Source organism: Protopterus annectens, chromosome 7.part0 (assembly GCF_019279795.1).
Source record: "Protopterus annectens isolate FY-2018-M chromosome 7.part0, PAN1.0, whole genome shotgun sequence".
Classification (NCBI taxonomy): Eukaryota; Metazoa; Chordata; order Ceratodontiformes; family Protopteridae; genus Protopterus; species Protopterus annectens.
This window is the reverse complement of record NC_056739.1, coordinates 1,273,601,390-1,273,616,543: the sequence shown is the minus strand read 5'-3', so window position 1 is coordinate 1,273,616,543 and position 15,154 is coordinate 1,273,601,390. Positions and strand designations below refer to the sequence as shown.

The window sequence follows — 15,154 nt, the reverse complement described above, 5'->3', positions numbered from 1 at the left end:
TGAGAGACATTACCAACTGTAAACAATCCAGTGCTCTGGCCTGTCATGTTATGTCTAATGATTGTTCACATTCTTTTAAATGTTTGGTTTTGCAACATATTTATACGAACCCTAGGGGTGATGACATAGAAAATATTACAGAGGGGCATGAGCAAAAATGGATACTGAAGCTAAACGCTGAGAAGTTTCCTGGATTGAATGCTGCCACTACTTAGGTTCCCTTTTTGAAGGCTCGACCACTCATGCACTGATTTCTAGATCTTTTAGAATATATTTTAGATGTTTTTAGCTTTTTTATATGTCTTACTGTTGTTGTTTTACCTTATATATGTATGTATATGGTTTTTCTACACTGTATATACTGTGGTTATATATGTTTAGTAACTTTGTGTGTAACATTATATGCATAGCGCATCTTTATTGTAGGATTCACTGTGGTAAGCTTCTCTTGATTTTGATTCTGTACAGCTTGCTAACCCTAATTAGTTAATTGAGTAATGGATATTTGACTATTTAAATAGAGTGTAAGCCTTTTACTGTTGTCTGATGAAGCAACTTTATGTTGTGAAAGTGCTCACCATTTTCTGTTTTCTGTTTTGTGTATCAATAAACGTTCTCAGTGCACTAGCTTGGTGCATTTTCTTTCATTTTGTTTGGGCTCCTTTTTGCACCTTGCTTTTACCTATGACCGTTTTTGATTTTTATATGGTTTTAAATGTATTTTATTGAATGGTCTGAAGAAGTGGGAGTCATTCCCATGAAAGCGCTTACCAAATAAAGTATCTTGATTCTACGAACTGAGCTGAACAGAAGCTGTTTTTCTTCTACATTGCTTATGATCCCTGAAGTTCTGAGTGTTGTTGATTATTTTAATGCTGCAATGTCTGGGTTTATTATCCAGGTTGTCCATCTTTCTGTCATGGCAATTATTTATTTTCTCTACATTCTACAGCCTTCTACTACTCTTGGACTTTATATTTAATGCAGCTCTATCCTCTTTAGGCCCTCATTTTTTCCCCTTTTTTCTATCGAGTTCCATTTGCTGGCCTCCTATATTTTCTTCTACTGCACTTACATACTCAGACATCTCTACAATTTTTGGAATAATTTACAGAGAAGTTAATCCTGTAGTGCAGCTCCAAAATCGGCCCGAATTTACTCCTTATAATCTAGACATCCATCATGTGTCTTATTTGTATTTTATTCTCCTGGGAACAGATTTTTTTAATCAGACTCATAGCACAACGCTTTGGAGGTAAGCAGCTTTTTTAATTCTTCTTAATTTGCCAGAATCATTGCTTTACTTTTTACATCAGCACTTAAATATGGTGTTTGCAGAGTGGAAGCCAAGAAGATGGGGTATAGACTGACTCATAGTGAAATGATTTTCAAATGGAAGGAGATGAAGTTCACATTTCAGCATTCACTTAAAACAAGTAAAAAATAATGCTTTTGGGGCATGGTCTCCTATCACTTGCATGCAGTGGCCTGTGCTATTATAATTTTCTCTAAGGTCTGTGCAGCTCATGTGGGGAAAGGAATTACGTCCATGCCTGACCAAGTTGGAAAATTAATGAATATTATGTCCATCCAGCCATCTCAGACTTTGACTGATCACTAAGCAGATGCACATGTCCTTGTCTTCATTCATCAGTAATCTGCTGTTCTTAGCTTGTCCCAGAATTTACGTCAGCAGTACTGTCAGTGCTGGCAATGAAGATGCATCAACTGGATGCAAAGGCCATTACCATTTAAAACACATTACAATGCCAGCTCCCTGACATATAGGGATAAAAACCTAAGTATGGCCAGGACAATCTCGATTTAATTAACAGCCTAGGCACTGCAGAAGCTAGTGGGGAGAAAAGAGAGGAATGAGGCGGCAATGCCTGCTCACTTCTCTCAGAGTAAATCAGTAGGGTTGGCATCCATAGAATGACTCACCTTGCCCAGTTCCATCTTAACACACGGGCACAGTGGGCAGTTGCCCAGGGGCCCTACAAGCACAGGGGTCCCATGCTAATCTATGTATATTGTGACGTGCTGTCAATAAATAAATAAATAAATACTACACTATATTAAAATTTAAATATTTGAAGAATTAAGAAAATGATAAATATCAGAAAGCATTGTATAGCAGAGCATTGATCATTTGAAATGTCAATTATCCGAACGCAGCCTTCCAACTTTCTGGCTCGTACTTTTGGTCTGTTCCTCTTAAAATTTGTGGTTTTATGGCAAATCAGTGAGGACTCAATTCAGTAAATACAGTAGTGACAGCCATTTAAGTTTCAGTCTTCCTGTCTTTCAGGATATGCATGGTAACACAAAACTTTTTTATTCTAGTAACTTTGTAAAATTATACAAGAAATATTTAAACTCTGTCCCTGGTTTTGGTCCTTTGCCCCCCCCCCCCCCACAATAAATGTTTTTTCCAGATTTATTGTAATACATGGTTGAGTGTCAACTGCATTTTATAAGGTGCAGAGAGCTTCAGGGGAAAAGAAGTTTAGTGCTACTTATGCCAAGTCTGTTTACAATGTGCAGCTATTGTTTAACAAAAGATCATTACTGTGCTAAAGTACTTAAAAGCATTGTTAGTAGCACAACAGGTAGTATATTTGCTTTTGATGCAGAAGGCTGTGGGTTCTACCCCACAGTATGTAGATGGATTGCTGATGCTGTTTCTTATCCTGTTCAATTATATTTTTAATTATCCAAACTACCCTAGGTCCCAATTAGTTTGGATAATCAGCTCTCTATTGTACATTACCCGTGAACTGAAACACCTTTGCCACAACTTTAAAATCACATATATACATTTAAATATTGATTATATTTTTTTAACAAGTGTGGCAACTTTTGTGCTCATATTTGTGGATCGATCCTATTTGTAGGTATTCATAGTAGTGGACCACTACTGTACATACGTTTTGAAGGTGTTTACTTTTCTCATTGACCTATATTTTCTACAGTTGTAACCGTGCTTTAATTTTAATTTTTTTTTTTCAAAAATCGGTGAATAACTCTTTAAGAAAAAATGAAACAGCAATATCATCAGCCACTAATACTGTTCCTTCAAATACAGCATTATCATCTACATCCCCTCGTGCATCCAGTTCCAACAGACATACCAATGGTATCATTACCTGTTCCTACTGCTGAGGATATTCCACAAGAGGAAATATCCAAATCTGTAACAGTAAAGGCATTTGCAATCCAAGACACAGATTTGGGGCTATGAACACTAACAGTACTAACACAGTGGATTACTGGATTCGTAGTGGGCTATCATCATGTCAAAATCATGACAGCAACTTTTCAAATTCACACAGAGTGTATAAAGAAGTTGGAGGAGAGAATGCTCAGACAATGTATTTAACAAAGAATTCAAACATCAGCTGCAGAGTCTCCCTTTGCTACATTAGGATTCAATGACTGCAATCACAGCAATGTTATTGTCGAACATGAAAATGGAGAAGCCCATCATAAGTGCATGACGGCATATTTGATACGACATAAAGAAACTGGAAGTGTAGGTTCTTTGTTACCTGGACATCATCGCTCAGAGCAGGAGTACTGGATAAAGAGTTGACATGTGTGGTTTCTCTACTTCATTTTCTTGCCTCTAGAGGTTTGCCATTTCGTGGAGAAAATCAAATTATCAGGTCAGCAAAAATGGAAACTATTTAGGTATTCTAGAGCTGTTGAGTGAATATGACCCTTTTTGGAAGAGCGTATCAAACTGTATGGAAAAGGGAACCCATCATACTTACTGGCGAACATTTGTGAGCAATTTATTGAATTAATGGGACATTGTGTTTTCTATGTTATTCTTGAAGAAATAAGAGAGTCAAAGTATTAGTCAATAAGTGTGGATTCCACTACAGACATCTCACACACACACTCTGATCAACTGACATTTACTGTCCAGTACATTACAGGTTGTGAGCTTGTGGAGTGTTTCAGTAAGTTCACCCCCATCTTTTCTCTTGGAGCAAAGAATCTAGCAGACACTGTTGTGGATTTTCTTAATGAAAACAAAATTCCACTATTAAACTTCCTGTCACTCTTATGATAATGCCTCAAATATGTCTGGATGCTATACTGGATTGCAAGCACAGATTCATCAACTGAATGAGTTTGCCATCTATGTCCTCTGTGCTGGACACAGCTTTAACTTGGTGGGAGTAAAAGTGGCAGAATGTTGTCTACAGACTGTAGAATTCTTTGACTTTTTTCATAGTCTGTATTCCTTTTTCTCTGCTTCTACACATTGATGGAATGATCTAGCATCATCTTTAGGAAAAGATGTTGTGGTCAAGCATCTGTATGACAAGAGATGGTCATCACATTTTCATGCTATTCATGCTCTGTATGGTGGTTTAGAAAAAATTAAACATGTACTGGATTCTGTATCAGCTGACACTGAACAAGAAGTAAACACAAGGCTTGAGCAGAAGGATTGAGCAAGAAAATGGAAAACCTGGAAACGAGCTTTCTGACAATTCTTTGGAATGACATTCTTGAAAAAGTGAACAAAACAAGTAATGTCCCGAGGCTGTGAACATACTTGTTGCCATGAATCTTTTTGCATCTCTGAAATCCTGTCTTCAGGAAATTAGAGACAAATTTAGTGAATACAAATTAAAAGCCAGGAGTAGGTGTCCAGATTCAGATTTTAGCTACGTGAAAAACAGAAATGATAGTGAAGTGTGACTCTTACTAGATATGACAGATCAGAAGAAGAGGTACTTCTCACTAAAAGTGAAAAGTTCAGGTACAAACATTCCTTTCTGTTCTGGACTCTCTTATATTTGAGATGACAAAACGTGCAGAAGCTTATTCACTGATTGGGAACCTGTATTCCTTTCTTCAGTGATCTGAAAACAATTGGTTCTGATGAGCTAAATGAAAAATGTGAAAATCTGGATAATGTGCATCACAAAGACCTTGATTATGCTGACCTTTTAAAATGAATGTGTTCATCTCAAGCACAATATTGTTGTTGGTGAAAACTGTCAGACTCTCCCCGCATTGTACAGAAAAATAATTTAGGATAACTTGCAGTCTGTGTTTCCCAATGTTGAAATTGCACTCGTAGTAATTCATGTGCATGATGGTTACCAACTGTGCTGTAGAACGTGCATTTTCAAGACTGAAACTTATAAAAAAATTAGCTTCGCAGCTCAATGGGGCAGTGGCATCTGAACTGGCTTTCACCTGCGTTTATGAAAAATGACATCCTCAAGACCACTGACTTCAAGTCAATTATAAAGCAATTTGGTGCAAAGAAATTTAGCAAACATTTATGTTGAACACTTGATTAATAATATATATTTAATAATAATTTCATACTGTATCATCTGCATCTGTATGATTTATTAGTTGTAGTATCAGTAATTTGTTGAAATGTTTGTGTTTTTCAAGGCTCATGTTATATTGTTCAAATGTTTATGTTGCCTAATTTTTGCTGTACAGCATGTTGTTTAATATTTAAACACTGATTTCGTTGGCAGTATCAATGAATATATGTTTAATTTTAGCGGCCATTTTCATTTTTAATCCTGTGAGTGTTTGTGTAGGTAGGGGCCCCAGTGCACTGCTTTGACTGGGTGCCAATAATGCTGTTAAGATGGCCTGACCTTGCCTGATTCCGCAGTGGAGAACAGAGAACACAAAGAGGTGCTTGTAAGGAGGGCAAGGCCTTTAAGGGATATGTCACTTATGAAGGTCAATACTTCCCTCACGTTGGCCCAACTCCTGAACATTAATGGATATGTGCTGGAGCGATGTAGGGTAATAAAGTAAAACCCCAATCCTCACTCAGATGAAGGCACCAGTTCTGGCATGCTTACCCTATGCACTCAGGGGAACAAAAAGGGTCATACGGCTATGACTTCACAAGGGAATGACTAGGTTAAAAGTGTTCTTCTGAAGAAGGCTTAATGATCAGAGTGAGAAATGGAAAAAAACACAAAAATAATCTGTTACACCATATTACATCACAATGATGTAATTCAGAGTTATTTTTTTACATACAAGGGGATCAAGAGTGCACGTCTTTCTTGTATACCCTGAACTTGTGAAATGTTGCTCATATCAATGACTTAAAAATGCTGTTATATTACTTTCTTACATTTAGTGTCCCACAAATAATACTATACTACCACACACACACACAATCAGCATTTTACTAAGTTACTATGCTATACACACATATATGTGGTAATTTACTAAAATGTTTACTGCTTTCCTCATATGTAATATTCAAGATTCAAAATTTTGAAGAATTTTACATACCTCCATGAAAGAAATTCCTAAACTCCACACATCTGAATGAATTCCATATTGTTCTCCTGATATTCTTTCAGGCTGCAATAAGGTAACAGTTTAGTCAGAAGACCAACCTTTTTGTAAAATGTTAAGTCACACTATTACTCACACAGGAAGAAAAACATTATTTAACCAATGGATTGTGCAGTCCAGAAGTTTTAAATACATATTTATCAACAGTGTTTTGTATTTTACTAAGCTAATCTTTACACAGACACACAGTTAATCAATATCACAAAATCTATGAGTGTTAAATATTCCTGGTATTAATATATGGAAGGTATCTGCTAAGATGAAAGGTATAGGGGTATAAACAATACAACTACCTAATCACTTTGGTGTTTATTAATTCAGAAATAATTACAGTACATTCAATACGTAGCCATAAAGTGGAATGGGTGTTAACAAAGAACTAAAAGAATTACACAAACTAATTCAAAACTAAACACAAGCACAGAATGGACACAGATTAGTGATAAATATGGCTAATCACAGTAAGTGCAACTATTCAATGCCGATTAACCTTTGTCAACACTATACTAATGATAACATAAAACTATAAAAAGTGATTTAACAGCAGGAATAATACAAGCTCATGGAAACAATCACCCTTAACAGTGTTGTTGCAAACAAATTCCAAAAGTATGGTGGAATGTGTTTAAGTTTTGCTAAGTTAAGGAATCCTGGCATAGGCAGGGTACTATGGATACAGATTTATCTTTAACAATTAACCATGCAACCATTTAGCAACCATCAAGGGGTGTAAGGCATGCTGTCTGAAAAAAAAAAAAAAACATTTAAATGAGCAGTTAAAGGCGTCTAAGACATGCAGATCATGAATCAAGACCGAGTGGAATTTCTTTCTTTTTTTTTACCTACCAGCACAACTAAATGTAACAGTTGGACCAGATAGTTTCAACCACCTCTCCAGCACAACAGAAAAAGTAAGAATGTTGTTGTTTGTCTTTCGGCTTTTCCCGGTAAGGGGTCGCCACAGCCGAACTCCGGTCCGCTAATGATTGGCAGTAGATTTTTACGAAACGTCGAGGTGCCAGCTCGACGCCCAACATCAACAAAGGCATGCCCATTTATGCACGCATGTCTTTCGAATGCTATCCAATCGCGGGGAGGGCATGCAGACTCCACACAGAAGGCACTCCCAAGCCCAGCCGAGAATCGAACAGGAGAACCTCTTGCTGTGAGGTAACAACGTTACCGCCGTACCACCGCTGCATCAGAAAAAGTAAGAATAAAAAGACTATTTATTTATTTACTGAGGAAGTCTGACTGGACAGGGTTGCCCGTTTTCAGCAGAGGCCCAGGGAGAAAAGCTCCATACAATATAAAAAGTACAGAAAAAAAATAATAAATACATAATTTTAAAAACAAGTGTAAAATTACAAAAAAAAAACAAATAATATAATATGATGATCTAAAGAATTTGTCAAAGATTCCCACATGAGTAATAATACTACAGTGAAGAGATGAGAAATATTAAATACATTGTTAGGCATAACAACAATGTTAACTGACAAACTCAATACAATATTCCACAGACAGTGTTATAGTTTGTATTACACAGAATATTTTGTTTTTTGAAGTTCAGGAAAGGGTTTAAGGCTGATATATAGAGAAGATGTGGAGACAGAGTGTACTAAGAGGAGTTAATCTGGGTCAGAGCAATTACATATCCAAGTCTTAGAGAGGTACGATTTTAGTTGATTTTTAAAACTCTTTGTTGATCTATAACCTGATTTTGAGTGGGAGGGAGTTCCACATTTTTGTGATAGTACAAGAGTAGACGGTATCGCCTGACTTATGTTTACTTTTGGAAACTTCTACCAGACCTTTACTAGTGGACCTCAATTGCCGGGTGTTGGTGTAGTGATTAATAAGGCCTTCTAGGGCAGGGGTAATGGTGAAGTGATAGAGAATTTGGTGAGCCAGAGTGAGTTGATTTAGGGTAAATTAGTTTGGTAACTCTATCCAGGACAGTTTCCGAAGAGCTTGACAGTGGTGAGATCTGTAGGAAGAGTCAGTGATGAATTTGGCTATCTTGTTATAACACATGCATAATTTGTTTAGATCACCTTTATTTAGGTTTACTAGGAGTGGGGAAGCATATAGTAATGTGGAGAGTAGGTGGGTTCTTGCTACAGTAATTTTACTATTAGAGGTCAGGTAGTTTTTACATCTGCGGAGTGCCTAGTTTTTTTGTGCACTTTTGTCATGGTTTGATCTATGTACTTGTCAAATTTCATATTTGGGTCAATGATGACACCTAATAGCTTGGTGTGCTCAACTGGTGTGATATAGGTATTGTCAGAAGAAGTAATTGTAAAAGGGGGGCTGGGGTCCATAGCTTTTGTGGGATGAAAGAGCATAAGTTGTTTTTTTTTGGGGGGGGGGGGGTTAAGTATCAATTGGGAGCCTGTTAACCAGGTTTCAATAGCTGTGAAGGATTCTTGGGTTATTTTCTGTAGAAGCTGTAGAGAGGGGGCAGAGCAGATTAGGGTAGAGTCGTCGGCATATTGGGCTAGGCTTGCATGAAGTGTGGCTCTCTGAAGGTTGTTTGTGAATATTGTGAATAGCAGGGGACCAAGTAAAGAAAGTACAGTTTTGTACCTACCATAAATGTAGATGTTCGCGTGTATACCCTGCTGCAGTCATCACACTTGGGTTATCCTGCCGTCAGGCGGTCCCGCAGTCGGCCCGAATTCCAAATTCTTGGTCCGGCATCGGTTGCTGTAGCTTCTTCCCTGACGTCAGTGCGCCAGGGGTATATAAGAGGCATCCAACGCCATTTTTTTCAGTTTTTCTTGCCCCAGATGTCAGGTGCCCCCCCAAAAGGTGGTCAGTAGATAGTACCAATAATAAAAGTTTAGCACAAACAAAACATCCCCCCAGCTATAAGCAAATACACCACAAAGGTTGTATCAGATTTTAAGGTATTGAAAGGTTTTAGTCAGGTCAGAGGGGATGGAGGGAGGGTAACCTGGACTGCAGCAGGGTATACACTCGAACATCTACATTTATGGTAGGTACAAAACTGTACTATGTTCATCGTGTTACCCTGCTGCAGTCATCACACTTGGGTAGAATCCCAAAGCTAAGGATGGGAGGTGGAGTCAAACAGGGTTAGAGGAGGCTAGAAGGCCCTGCAAAACTGCAGTGGCGAAGCCAGCTCTAGTCTTAGAGTAAAGTGGTAAGTGATAGTGTTTGGTGAAGGTGTGTACTGAACTCCAAGTTGCAGCTTCCAGAATATCCTTGGTTGGCACCCCTCTGAGGAAGGCTGTAGATGTAGCTGTTGCCCTGGTAGAGTGGGACCTTATGCTAGCAGGAACTGGTTTTCCATGATGGGTGTAGCAAAAACGTATGAAATGTCCTATCCATTTGGAAATGGTCTGTTTTGAGATAGCCTTTCCTTGTGATGCTGTAGCATAGGATACAAAAAGCTGGTCAGATTTTCTGAAAACCTTAGTTTTATCCAAAAAGTAACGTAGCTGCCTGTGAATGTCCAAGGAATGCAGGAGTCTTTCTCCTTTGTTCTGTGGATTTGGAAAGAAGGTGGGTAAATGGATGGTTTGATTTAGAGCCACACTGGATACCACCTTAGGCATAAAGGAGGGGTTAGTTCGTAGAGAAACTCTATCTTGATGAAAAATGAGGAAAGGCTCTACTGCCATTAGTGCCTGAAGCTCTGAGACTCTTCTGGCTGAAGTAATTGCTAGCAGCAGGGCAGTCTTCCATGATATAAACTGTAAGTCAGCTGAGAAAGCTGGCTCAAAAGGAGGTAGCGTAAGTTTTTCCAGGACAAAATTGAGGTCCCAAGTTGGTGTTGGTGCTCTCCTGGGAGGCCTAATGTTTTTGGCCCCTCTGAGAAACTGGCTTAGAAGTGGATGTGAAAATAAGGGAGGATCCGTGTTGTAGTGAGCTGAAATACCTGAGGCGTGGATTTTAATAGATGAAAAAGAAAGCCCTTTGTGTAACATCTCAGTTAAGTATTGTAGGATCTGAGGTATGTCCGGCTGAGGGGTATTTTGGCCTTTAGCTTGGTTTCAGGCGCAAAACCTTTTCCATTTGTTTGAGTAGGCTTTCCTGGTGCTGGGCCTCCTGGCCTCCAGAATAACATCCATAACAGCTTGTGAAAGAGGAGCTGGCTGGCTGCTTAGGTGATTTTCCATGCAGCCAAATTTAAGGTTTTGAGCTGGCTGTGTAGAATCTGACTGTCTTGCTGTGAGAGCAGATGAGTAATTTGTGGTGGGCCCTGGGCCATATTCCTTAATAGTGGGTACCAGTGCTGGCGTGGCCAGTCTAGGGCAATGAGTATAATTCGGGGTCTCTCCATCCTGACTTTCAGCAGCACCTTTGTGAGAAGGGGCAATGGAGGAAAGGCATATACTGTCAGCATTTTCAAACTGAATGAGAGTGCGTCCACTTTCCAAGCTTGATGGTGAAATGTCCTTGTGCAAAATTTTGTCAGCTGATAGTTTTGGGGGCTAGCAAACAGGTCTATGTCTGGGAGCCCCCATTTCTGAGTTATCATTGCAAATACTTGTGGATCCAGTTTCCACTCGTGGGGATCCATGATGTTTCTGCTTAGGTCATCTGCCAATGTGTTCTTTTTTCCTGGCAGGAATTGAGCTTGTAATTGAACTTGGTAAGCCAGTGCTGTGTTCCACAAGGTCATTGCTTGCCTGTATAGAGGGTAGGAGTGTGTACCCCCTTGTTTGTTTATGTACCACATTACTGTGGTGTTGTCTGTCCTTATTATAAGCTGTCCTGGATGTAAGAGGTCCTTGAAGGCTGTCAGGGCATTCTGTACAGCTAGCATTTCTTTTTGATTGATGTGCAGATTCCTTTGATCTGCAGTCCATATGCCTTGAACGCACCGTCCTGCCATGTGTGCCCCCAGGCATAGTCTGATGCATCTGTTGTCATAGTTTGCCTGGCTGGGGGTAAGGTGAAAGGCTGACTCTTGTTGAGGTGACATGCCTGTGACCACCATAGAAACTCCTGTTGAAGGCAGGGAATGAGAGATATCATTGTTTCCAAGCTGTGGCTGTGTTGAGTCCATACGCTTTTTAGGTACCATTGTAATTTCCTCATATGCAGTTTTGCAAATGGTATTAGTAGTATGCAAGATGCCATGAAGCCCAAGGCCTGCAGAATTTTTCTTGCAGGGAGATGGGTCTTTGTTGCCATTGTTTTGAAGTATTGAGTTAGTTGTAGTTGTTTGTCTGGCGTCAGATAAGTCATCTGGGCCATTGTATTCAAGCTGGCACCCAGGAAAATCATATTTTGTGAGGGCACTAGTTTTGATTTCTTTTCGTTTACTGTGTACCCTAGGCAACTTAGAAGGTGTTTTACAAAAGCCAGATGCTGTAAGAGAATGTCCTTGCTTTCTGCTTGGATAAGGCAGTCGTCCAGGTATGGGTATATCTGAATTCCTCTTTGTCTGCAGTATGCAATTACTGGTGCCAGGCATTTTGTGAAGACCCTGGGCGCAGTAGATAAGCCAAAGGGCAGTGCAGAGAATTGGTAATGGGTTGAACCTGTAATGAAACGGAGGTATCTTCTGCAATTTTGTCTGACAGGGACATGCAGGTATGCCTCCTTGAGGTCCAACGTTATTAGCCAAGCTTTCTTGCCCAACATGGGAAGAAGCTGCTGTAGTGTTAGTATCTTGAATTTGGGTACTTGCAAGAAGGTGTTTAGAAATGAAAGGTCCAGAATGGGTCTCCAAGCATTGTCCTTTCTGGAGACTAGAAAGAGCCTTGAGTAAAATCCTTGGCCTTGCTCCTGTGTAGGTACCAGTTGAATGGCTCTCATGTCCATGAGAGCTGCAATTTGTTTTTGTGCCTCTGCCCATTGATTTTGTGGCAGGTTTGGCATTCCTTTTATCCTTGGTAAGGTGTGGAAATGGAATCTGTATCCTTGTGAGATAATGTCTAGGACCCATTTGTCCTTTGTGATGATGCGCCAGTTGTCTGCAAAAAGTGCTAATTTTCCTCCCAAGGGAGCTGCCAAGAGAGTTTTGCTTGGCAGTTTGAGGTTTAAGTCATTGTGTTTGCCTTCTAGTAGTTTGGGACCTGTCTTCTCCTCCCTTCTGTGTTGCAGTGCCCCATTGGCGAGGTTTGTAAGGGATTTGTGCTTGTCCTCTGCCCCTTGGGCATCTGTATTTACCCCTCTGCGGTTTGTCAGAAGCTGGAAAGGACCAATTTTTTGTTGGCCAATTTCTGCTGAAGCGTGGGGGCTGTACCTGTAAGAAATCTTTGACCGTCTGCATAGATTTTGCCTTATCCTCCATTTTCTTTAAAACCTCTTCTGCTTTAACCCCAAATAAGACATTCTGCTGTAAGGGTGCATCTAGTAACTTTGCTTTAACATGATCAGGCAGAATTTATTCCTTTAACCAAGCATGCCTACGTATAACAGACCCAGTAACAGCTGCTCTACAGGAAGCTTCCAAGGAATCAAATCCACATTGTAAAGTATGTTTGCCCACCTGTTCAGCTGCATGCAACAGATCCTGCATTTCCTTGAATTCAGACTGTTGAGGGTGCGTGCTCATCTTTTGTTTTATTTGAAACATTAGGAATTGCTGGTATTTAAGCATGTGAAATTGACAATTTAGTGCTCTCATGGCTAGAGTAGCTGAGGTGTAAACCTTCTTCCCCCACCTATCTAGTGCTCTGGAGTCCCTTTCAGAGGGTACAGGATTTTTAGCCCCTTTGGGACCCTGGAAGATTGTCTCTGGATCAGCAACAGGGCTTTTGTAAAGGAATTTGTGTGAGCCAGGCACTCTATAGTATCTATCTGGTTTGGCTGGAGCAGGAGGCAGAGAATCTGGATTTAGACTAGATTCTAAGTAAACATCATCCACAATGTCTAAAACTGGGGGGATAGTAAGTGGTCTGTGCTGGGGGAGTAAAAGAAACTCTCAGAGCCTTTTCTTTGAGTCAGAGTAGTCCTGACCTTCCCGGTGGAAATGTTCCCTCATAGTATGTAAGGTTTCCCCAAAGGAATAGTCCTCAGGGGGAGAAGCTGAGGGAATGGAATCTTCAGCATCAGAATCTTCATAAGGGGGAAAGGAGTAATCCTGTTCCTCAGAGGAGCCTGAGGAAATAGACACTTGATCAGAGGAGGCATAATCCTCCTCTTGTCTAGGCCTTTTGTCGGGGGGGTTGGGAACCCCTGATTAAAGAAATCAAATCTTCAGCCATTTTAAGCATCTGTTTCTTAGGCATGGGGCCTTGAACTGGAGACTGATGTGCAGTCTTTTTTGGTTTAAGAGGAGTCTTAAGCTTAGCATAAGATTTATGGTGAGAGTAGTCGTTCTGAAGACACCTTCTGAAACCGAAGGTGTTTCCACAGCACCGGCTTCTCCTTCTGCAATGTCATCAGTAGGGCCTAAAGAAAATGGTTGCGTCGGCCTAGAACTCTCTGCTTGAGAATCTGAAGCGGTTTGGGGTTCCAATTCTGCGGTCGCCAGGGGCTGCGTAGGCGCCTCACTGAAAACCGGCAACCAGCCCAGCCGAGGCCTCGGAGTCTGGCTTGGATCTAGGCTGCCTGTCTTTATCTTTGCGTTTTTTATGCACGCCGGTAGTCTTTTGCTCTGACGGCATAGTGTAATTAAATTTCCTACCGAAGTAGTGTGCAAAATCAAAGCGTCACTTTATAGTTCGCTTATTGAACCTAGCACAAAACCGACAACCAGTGATGACGTGGTCTGGGCCTAGGCAAGGTATACAATAAGAATGAAAGTCTTTATGAGGTATTTGCTTCCCACAAGAAATGCAATTGTTAACTTTTTCTGACATCGGACTGAGTCAAGAAAAGGTTCCCCAATGGGGTACTTAGCTTTGAAGACTTCGGACTGAAATTCGATTAGAAAATCTCATGCTTTTGCTTCGGGCACCGCGCGGCAAGAAAGACTGAAGAAAATGGTGTTGGATGCCTCTTATATACCCCTGGCGCACTGACGTCAGGGAAGAAGCGACAGCAACCGACGCCGGACCAAGACTTTGGAATTCGGGCCGACTGCGGGACCACCTGACGGCAGGATAACCCCAAGTGTGATGACTGCAGCAGGGTAACACGATGAACATCCTTGATGTACTCCTAGGGTGACTGGAAGTAGGGGGGATACAGTGTCCTGCCACTTAACGGCTTGACTTTTCTTAGAGAGATAGTCTTTAAACTACAGGAGTACAGAGTTATTTATTTTATGTTCTGAGAAAAGTCAGTAGTATGTTATGGGAGACTGTGTCAAATGCTTTTGAGAGGTCTAAAAAGACAGTTGATACTAGGTTGCCTGCATTTCTCTGTTGATTAATATGGTTGGTGAAACTAATGAGGACAGTGGTGGTGCTATGGCCAGGTCAAAAACCATGTTGAGGTTTGGCTAGGAGACTGTTAGAGAGAAGGTATTTTAGTAGTTGGGAAGGTATATATTTCTCAAGGATATTTGAGAGTGGGGATAGTATGGTTATTGGGCAGTAGTTGGATAACTCAGTAGAGTTCCCCCCTTTGTGTATAGGTACTATATGAGAGATTTTCCAGAGGTTTGGGACTTATTGCTCGGAGACTGGCCTATTTATGATTATAGAGACAAAGTATGGGATAGCTTTTGCTGTGATTCGGAGGTATTCTGCTGGCAGTTTAGCAGTAGCTAAGGTAGTGGGTCTAAGGTCGGCCAGGTATCAGAAATATCTTCCCAAATATAATTTCAACAGAAGTGGACAAAGTTCTTCCATAATTTAACAGTGGACAAGATCTGAATATATGTTCGACTGTACGCTGGTTGGCCGAATCA

At 40.4% G+C, this 15,154-nt stretch overlaps 1 protein-coding gene across 2 annotated transcripts in view; it reads right to left on the bottom strand.

The window, feature by feature from the left end:
* Positions 1-15,154, bottom strand: part of MAP2K5 (mitogen-activated protein kinase kinase 5) — a 3,489,187-nt gene that overhangs the window by 1,042,105 nt on the left and 2,431,928 nt on the right. For both annotated transcript variants that reach the window (XM_044077884.1, XM_044077885.1), the window contains one exon: positions 6,304-6,375. In XM_044077884.1, coding sequence (XP_043933819.1) covers positions 6,304-6,375 — 72 coding nt within the window. The remainder of the gene's footprint in view (positions 1-6,303; positions 6,376-15,154) is intronic.